General features: G+C 41.9%; 1 protein-coding gene across 3 annotated transcripts; it reads right to left on the reverse strand.

The window, feature by feature from the left end:
- Positions 1-3,381: 3,381 nt before the first annotated feature.
- LOC133901573 (sucrose-phosphatase 1-like) lies at positions 3,382-8,432 on the reverse strand. Of its 3 annotated transcripts, none has more exons than XM_062342960.1 (10): positions 8,194-8,432; positions 7,210-7,278; positions 6,809-7,124; positions 6,608-6,709; positions 6,309-6,503; positions 5,930-6,217; positions 5,474-5,660; positions 3,925-3,999; positions 3,810-3,856; positions 3,382-3,693 (listed from the first exon to the last, which is right to left on the reverse strand). In XM_062342960.1, exons 3-10 carry the CDS (start codon positions 6,965-6,967, stop codon positions 3,601-3,603), a joined length of 1,146 nt encoding a protein of 381 aa, XP_062198944.1. In that variant the 5' UTR covers positions 6,968-7,124; positions 7,210-7,278; positions 8,194-8,432; the 3' UTR covers positions 3,382-3,600. The 3 variants fall into 3 exon arrangements, with proteins under 3 accessions (XP_062198944.1, XP_062198925.1, XP_062198934.1); XM_062342941.1 differs by having other exon boundaries at positions 6,809-7,108; positions 8,194-8,431; XM_062342950.1 differs by lacking the exon at positions 3,925-3,999 and having other exon boundaries at positions 6,809-7,108; positions 8,194-8,428.
- Between the last annotated feature and the right edge of the window lie 674 nt (positions 8,433-9,106).

Genomic DNA, 9,106 nt, shown 5'->3' on the forward strand with positions numbered 1-9,106 from the left:
GGAATAGCACAGACTTGGAGAAATCGGATCCATGGGAATGGCACACGGGGAACACAAACAAGGGAACACAAAACTAAAGCAGTGGCACTTAAGGGAACACTAAATTTTTTATGTACATAAGGGATCAGTATTAGATTTGATGGCATACATGTAATTTTCCCAAATTAAATAGACCAACCCCTTAACAAATCCTCCGTGCTGTTATTAAGGTAAAATTATTCAAAACTCACATGTGTGTTAAGAGGTTTTAGATACCCACCTATGTAGATTCCTTATATTTTACGTATTTACTACACTACAGTCGACTGAAATTGCGAGCGATTTCAGTTGACAGAAGCTCCACGCTGCCGGTGAGGTTAGTGGTTAGGGTTTCAGAGTTTTGGGCTGCCAGTGTTGATTTTTGTGATGTCAGACTTCAAAAGGGGCTTTGGGGGACGATAGGCCTGATGGAGGCGACAGATGATAGGTGGAGCAGTGAGGCGGGGCACCGCCGGTCACAAGTAGCGGAGGACAACCGGTGGGCGACGACAGCGACAAGGGAGCTCGAAAATGGATGAGTTAACGAGGGAGAGAAGGCGGTAGCAAATCCGGAGGCGGGGGCGCCGCCGGAGGTAGGCAAGTGGGCAACCGCAGGGGAGCTTGTCAGACTGTGTCATGTGGAGATGAAATAAAGCTGAGGTTGAAGAAGATACAATAACCATTGATTCACGATCGGACGTCCTTAGTCGACTGAAAATGAGTGCGTATTCAGTGGAGTGAAGGATAGCGCAACCCTATGTTTTAACACCTGTCAGGTTAATGTGTTTTCATATTCCCCTCTGGTGTGGTTTGGCCCGTTAACCTTCGTGTCTTGGCTCATTCCGCGCGGCATCGGCTCGGCCGAGCAGCTGCTTCCTGTGAATGAGATGGGCCAAACCCAGCGGCTCAAGAGTTCTGGCTGTTGCTCCTTAATTCCTCTCCAAATCAATTCACCTATCTCCGTCTTGATTAATGGCAGTCATTTATTTATGTCATGTTTCACGTTGATCACGGATCTGCTGAGTACGAGCCCGGGTGTCGTGTCGACGCATATGAACGGGACCCGAGACTTGTGCGCGCCTGCCCGTACATGCGACGACCTCGGAAATAATCTTTGACCCGCTGCCGTCACGACCGATGGAGAGTATTTCATAATATAAAGTCGTATAAATTTACACATCTCTCCAGCTCGCCCACCAGTCACCTTCGCTCTTTCTGTCGCTCATGGACTGCGCAGACCGGCCCAGCTCGGAGCTCTCCTGCGCAGACCGGCTCGGAGCCCTGCTGCAAGAGGCCACCGGCGACTCGGAGTCCGACGACCTGGCAACAGCAGCTGCCGACGGCTCGTTGTCCGCCTTCGACGCCGACGACGGCGACGCCGAGTCGTGCAGCGGCGGCGAGGACGGCGCGGAGCTCGATGTCGGGAGGAGGCTCGTGTCCTGGGAGTGCTGGGTGATGGAGGCCGCGAGCATGGTGGTGGCCGGCGGCGAAGCCGCCTCCGCGCCGCTGTCGACGGAGGATGCCGCCGCCGGCGACGCCGAGAGCGACAGGCTCTTCTGGGAGGCTTGCATTGCTCAAGGCTACTAGCCCGCTACCTCGGGTCGGTCGGTCGATGCAACGGAAGGCTTGATTAATTGCTCTGCTGTTCTTCTATGATCTTGCTTAATTGCGGTACCAATCATGTACACCCTTGTCTTTTCTTTTTCCTTTTTTCTTTTTGCGAGAACCTAATGTAACCTGATTTCACCGGCGGAGCCTTGTGCTTGTGGAGGCCAAGGCCAATCCGGCGTGTCCTCGCATATCGATTCCTTGCGCTCGCGCCCCTTCATGATTAGCCCCCCTTCGCTTTACCTCACGCTCCGCCACTGCCTGATTTCTCCTGTTCTCGTATGATTTTCATAAAGTTTTCCCATTTTTAAATACACCAGCGTTATGTCTCAGTTTTCTCGTTAAATGTTTGATTTTTTTCCTTTTAAGAGTAAAACGATCCCTACGTTATGCATGGAAGGTAACAGGCCTCCTATATGTTACTGACTTAGGTCTGTAACTATCCTCCAGCCTGCTATCAGTAACACACCTCATATAATTAATCTCAAAAACTTTGTCGCTCATCCGGTTCGTGCATCACTCCCAAATTAATCTCAAAATATTTCATAACTAGCTAACTGGGAGCTATCTACAATAGGCCTCAACTATTTAAGTCAAAGTTGCAATTTTTTATTGGCTGCTTTGGCTTTGTTCTCAGAGTCCAAATGTACCATGCTTGAAAAGGTACGGTTTTCGTTACAAATGTGTCCAGTTTCCTCAGGCGACTTTCCACGCACGCAAGTATACTTTGCAGATGACCATGACCTGGCTATAGTATGTACCGACGACTTTAAAGAACAAAAGCTGTGTACCGAAAAGAACAACCTCCAAACTGAAGCATGGTACAAGTGGCAGCTCGATCGATCGATCTATTGCTGTTGCATGCATCTAGTGTGAATCTATGATGGCTAATGGATATATGGCTTTGCCGAGATTACAAAACTCACGCTACGCCATGCTTCGTCAGTTATAGCGAGGTTTTGCCAAGGAAAAATTCTCCATGTTAGTCAATTATTTTATTCCCGTAATGGTTATAATTTGACTCGAGTTTTATTCCTTCACCGTTAGGATCCTGATTTTTGGTGAATGACAGGAAAAGACCAAGAAGCTGTCACGGAAACTCAAGAAAATAAACTGTTACACTTATTTGTCACTAAAACAAATATACCGTGACAGCCATCTGTCAGGAAATGTTGGTGATGGTGTCTGGTTGTTTTCGTACTACTCGAGAAAGGGTAGATTGTACTTGGTCAGTGCACTAGTTTAACTACACAAGCAGTTAAATTGGTCAAATTCTGGCAAACTATTCTCATTCGTGCTTGTGGTCTTACTCAGATGGTCAACGAATCAGCCTCTGCATCAATTTGATAAAGCTTTAAAAGGCCAAAAAGGTCGCTCAAGCAAAAACTACAATATTCGAAGTTGTTTAAGAGTCACCAACTACATTGTTAAATTCTTTTGATGTAAGTCTAAACAAATACTGTAAACACTCAGATGTTGAATTGCCAAATTCAGACGGCACATTTTCGGTACAAGAATAGAAGAGTCGTTCAGATCATCTAATCGGAAACATCTACAGGTTCAGATGCTGGAAGCTAGCAGCAGCTTCCCCAGCCACATTTGAGCAAGGTTCTTCCTTTCTGACAACTGACCAGCAGGAACACTATTCCTACTGTACCGACAACAGAAGACACCACACTGGGTAGCAACCATGAGACCTTGACTGTAAAACATAGATCCGTACAATATCATCGCATTATTCATCAGGTTAGTATATACTGAAATGAATCACTTTATCTTCACATGATTGTCACGAGACGGAACATTTATCTTACGTAACAGATAAGTAGGCGCCAAATCCTCCCTGGACATCCTCCAGTGTGGTTTTGAAGAAGCTAACATTATAAACAGGAAAAAGAAGATTCTCTCAAGAAGGTACATTATTATATCCTCACGAAAATTCCATTCGCGTGCACTGGGAGGCGGTAAATTGGTCTACAGCTTAGATGCCTGCTCAATCCCTGAAGAGTATCCATTGAGCCATGTCTTGTGGATGTGCGTTAGCACAAAGACCTCAGGGGTTTCAGGCTGAGATAAGAGAAACAAAAATAGCATGAGTAAACCTGGTTGTATGAACTTAAGCGAACATATAAAGTATGTGTACAGAAGTAGGATGGTATTTTAGCAAAACGATGATGCTGTACCATTATGTTCAAAGCAAGACTTGACAGAGAGCACACACGCACATCACCTGAAAGTAGGAGCGCATGAAACATTCAAGTGAGAATCAATTGTGAATAAAGAGAATAAAATGGGTACCTGTGGCATACTTCATATTATAGACAGGAAAAAACATAAAGTTGAAAGCCTCATCAACATATTGTATGCTTTGTCCTACATTGGATAGAATTAGAGAAAAAAAAAAGGCATGCTAACTTAACTGATATATCACATGGTTGAGTGTGCGTATGAACAAAAACCATAAAAATCATAGAGTATGTTTAATGAAGGTACAGATGGAGACGAAGAAATACAAGAGGCTGCAAAACAGTTTTCAGTTTAAATCAGTCTTTTAGACCAAGGACGATTCATGCCACATCCCCAGCTGACCCAGCTATCAAATTGAGCAGCTGCATCCACCTCCCCAGCTCTTCCCATGGGAACACCGGAACACATCCAGTCCCTTTCAGTTGAAATGAGATGTGGCCTTAAAAATGCATTGAGGCATGTACCTAAATATTTAGATTACAGTGTTGTATGGCAACAAATAATAGCAACATTCTTTCTTTCTTTCTTTTTTTGAGTGATTGAAACAATAGCAACTTTCAGAACCAAATTAAGCTTCCCTATGAACTATTGTCTGTCTATTCATGCTAATCTACAGACCTCTTATGTGGAGAAATACAAAATACTTCCGACTCAACGAAATAATGGTCATCTAAACCAGATCGGAGATTCCTTATGTGCCGTTGAATGTTTGCCGCATCCCTTGTGTCACACTCATTGTTTTACTGATGAGTGGGCCTAGACTCACTTTGTCAGTGACACAATGAGGGATTTCAATACTTCATAAGTTCAGTAGCATATGAAGAATTAATCCTCAATATTATGAGCACCTGAACTATCAATTGAACATTCTCCTTAATAAACTAGAGAAGAATTTAAACAGCTAAGGCTGCAGTCGAATCCATTTTATACCTACAAACCATTCACAGCAGAAAATCACAAATGCTACTGTCAAATCCAATACCCTTTTCAGGACTGTAACTCCGTCATAACATATAACATACTTTTCATCCTATTCCCATATAGAGTATCAAGTACCATCACGTAAACAGCTATACCAACTGATGATTCTTGTTGTACTTTCCCCAACTGAATGAGCCACTTAATATTTGAAAAAGATACAAGGATATGACTAATGAATGATCAATGAATACTTTCAACTATGGAGCGTACCGTTGCAAAGCACTTCATGAATTGAATTTATGGCCATTTTCGTAAACTAATCCTAGGTGTTTGTTTACCTATCTAGCAAGGGATTCTCTTACAAAATAAAAATATTATCTAGACTATACATATGACAAAATTAATGAGCTAAATCTTCTGGCTGGATACAGAAGAGTAAGTCATACAACAGTCATTATTTGCAAAACATCTTGGTCTGTGCTGTCGCAAAATTCTATATGAATATGTTATTTGTTTCATAAACTATTACCTAGCGTTTAACTTTCTATATTATGGTAAAAATATTATATTGTGATTGAACAGCCACGAAAAGTGGGAAATAGGATTTGCAACTTGAACAAAGTGTACATGATGGCATGAGTAGTTAATTTGGTTATTCTATGGAACTATCAATACTCACCTTCTGATTCCCACAAGTCAAATCTTACTAGCCAACTGTCTGGACCAGTCTGTGTGATAACAAGTCTGTCCACCCATGCTCGGTATTTTTTCCCTTGTTTGTCACCATAACACAATCCCAATGCATCAATGGATGCATGGAGCGAATGTTCAAGCCCATCAGGATGAATAATAACTCCATTTGCATGCTAACAGACACAATAAGAAGAAATTAGTTTAGAAGCTCAATAAAATAATACTAACAAATTACCATGTGCATTCTCTGACGTCTTCTTGAAATTAGAAAGTTCTGGAAGTTTTAAGAATTATATAAATGCAAGGGAAGAATTACACTTTAGTCGTCAGTATATATTGGCTAAAACATATATATGCCACTGAGACAGAAGAGAGCTAGAAAAATGATTATGAGAAAAGTTAGTTAATAAAGAAATTCAAGCAGGGGAAGATATGTACTTACAGTGATGTTTTTTAAGTACTGTATAAGAGAATCAGAATTTGGAACATCAGCCCTGCGCCACTTCTCATAGAGAACGTAGAACTTTACTACAGCATCTGTAGGCTTGAAAGAGGCCTCCCTTGCATAAGGGAACTCCACATCTCTAGGAGAAACATTAGGTCCTAGCTTGAAGTGTCCAATAGCTTGTATAATACCAGCTGCACACCTTTCAGTTGCATGAATTATCTTAGGATTATCCTTCGCATTATCTGCATACCACTGAAGTAGTTCCTCTTGGGCATTGCTGACCTAAACATTTTAAAACTTTGGAGTTGCAGTAAACTCATTCATTCATGCATGAACTTTGCTAGATACTTCATGCAATATATTGTGTACTGACCATGACACCATGCACACCAGGGATGCTGAATAATTCTGCATCATTACCAGAGTCACCACAAACAAGTGTATTGTTGGGTGGTTTTCCACATGAGTTAAACTTCTTGAGCAAATATGCAAGTGCCTGGCCCTTTCCAGCCCCTTGAGGTAATATATCAAGGTCCTGGCCACCACTGTATATTATTTTGGCATCTAGCTGTTTACAAGAAATAAAGCAGTCAATCATAATATGGACTTAAAAATAAACAGAGGATTTTTTTCTAAACCGAACACAATAACATGAGACACATGCTGCCTCACCCCACGTTTCTCCAACTTATCAGAAAGAGATTTTATCACTTCCTGAGCACCCTTCTTGTCAACAAGAAAGCTGACCTTATGTGGACGCTGTTCTGTTTCTGACTGTATCCATGCAAACATCAAAAATAAAAGCGCTATTAGTTTAGCAATCAAAATGTGGACAAATGGAGAAACAGAAGACATGCAAGTAATGGAACACGCCTGAAGCTTCAGCTCAGAAAAGCTAGCAGTTTCCTCTAGAACAATATTCCTGTCCCATTTATTATTCAGATATTCTTCCCAGCCATCATCAGGAACCATTGCCTCCCCATATGTTATCTCAGTTCCCACAGACATGATAGTGATATCTGGAGTCAGCATAGGCTTCTCTTTCCTCAATTCCTTATACAGAGTAGGTGATCTTCCAGTCGAAAAGACAAGTAGAGAATCCTGACAGTAGACGGATTCCCACAGAGCACCGAACCTAAGCAAGGACAAGTTCTCCTCGTCATGATGATCAACCTGCAAAATTTTAGTCCTGAAAAGAATCAGCATTAAAAGGACAAATAGAAAGACATAATTAGCTGAGGGAAAATCCAGGGTATGAGTTGAAAGATACACACCATTGTATGGTCAAGATCTGAAACAATCATAAGACGTGCAGAACCATTGAGCTTATCCATTTTAGCAACCTGCAAGGCAGATAGTTATGAACTTGAGAGGAATTAAGGTTTCACGTGAAGATTTTGGGTGAAATACAATAGAACAGTAATTGAGAACTTTATTTATGGTGTTGGTATCATTGCCGAGTTGTGAACTGATAACTTTACAAATTGCTGAAGAAAGTGAAATATGTTACTAGATGGCATGTGAAAACAACTGAAAACACTTTCATTGAAACTCAATGTCAACTTGCATTGTCTTGAGACACTAAAAATTATGCTCAACCTCATCCAGGAACGTACTCAAGAAAGCATTGTCATGAGACCACCTTAGGAGATACTACTAGAATACATAGCCCTCCAGTCTAGTTTTACAAAAATATTTCTCATTCGGAAAACTAGACGCCAACATAAATAAGATAAGTATGTAAATTAAGTAATAACATCTCTTTGTACAGCAAAGAAATTATGTAAATTTACACATTGATAAAATCGTATACCCCATGTTCAGTTATGATCATCAATGTCTTTATGCCGTCCAATCAAAAAGTTAATGGGCAAAACGAAAAATACCAAAATGGACACGGGAATCAAAATTACAAAATTCTGGGAAGAAAATCCGAATTTCCTGAAAGCTCTAGCTCCAAGCACCGATTTCGACCGGACGACGCAGGCGCAATGATCGGCAATCTCAAGAGCATGGCAGAGCGCGGCAGGGGCGGACATAATGCGCATGGGGATTCAGTTGAACCCGCACCCAAATTTTCGGAAAATAAACTGATACCAGCACACCGTCACGCCGCGAACAAATCCGGGACGAGCTGGACGGATTGGCGAGGAGAAAAAAAAAAAGAGGTTCCGATTTGAGGGCTCGCAGCATCGGAAACCAAGAGATTCTGCGGGGAAAGCATGAACGATCCATCAGGCAGGCCGGGGCTTCCTTACCGAGGAACGAAACGATGAGTCCCGCTCCCAGCCCGGGGTCGATCCGCGCGGGGGCGTGGTCGGCGTGGTGGGAAGGAGAGGGTGGAGATGGGACTGGGATGTGCTGCGATCCCAATTCGTTTGGCGGCTGTTTCGGGGGGTGATTCGGGCGACCGCTTTTTTACATCTTTCTTTCTTTCGTTCGGTTCTTTATAGGTGTCGCGGTTGGGAGAATATCGAGGGATGGTGGTGGTCACCCGCCGTCTATCCATCCCCTATCGGTACGGCACAGCGGTTTATACCTCCAAGATTCGATGCCACCCCTAGAAAGAGGACTAGAAAATAGGAGTGTGTAATAAGTTTATAATTAATTTGTGTGAATGTTAATATTTTAGATAACTTATTGCTACAATTTCTTTTAGAAAATATATATTTATTAGCAAAGTAAATGTTTTTCTATGAACATCACCATTTGCTTATTTTTCTTAGCTTTAAGCGGCTTCTCATAGTTTCTAAATTGATTGAATCCACTAATTCCTTGGCACGGTGAGCCTCCAAAAAATTGTATCAACATCTCTCTTTTGAAATAAGAAAAGCAGTGGATGTAATCATCAATTAAAAGGGTAGAGTTAAACACAGAGAACAACTAAAAGCGTATAAATACTCATAGATAGTGACGAAATTCTTTTTCGATATCCTTCTTGTACAAATTCTCTAATTTTCAATAGGCAGTCACTGGTTTATAAAACAAGGAGTAGCGGAGTGCAAATGGATGTACCAAGTAACAAGCATACGGTATGTTATATACTAACCCTCAGGCCAGTATATACTTGGTTGACATTTTCAAGGCTAATGAAGTAAATGTTTTTCTTGTTAACTTGCATCTTTGAACGTCACCATTTACTTGTTTTTCTCAGCTTTAAGCGGCTCCTCA

This window comes from Phragmites australis, chromosome 2 (assembly GCF_958298935.1).
Source record: "Phragmites australis chromosome 2, lpPhrAust1.1, whole genome shotgun sequence".
Taxonomy (NCBI): domain Eukaryota; kingdom Viridiplantae; phylum Streptophyta; class Magnoliopsida; order Poales; family Poaceae; genus Phragmites; species Phragmites australis.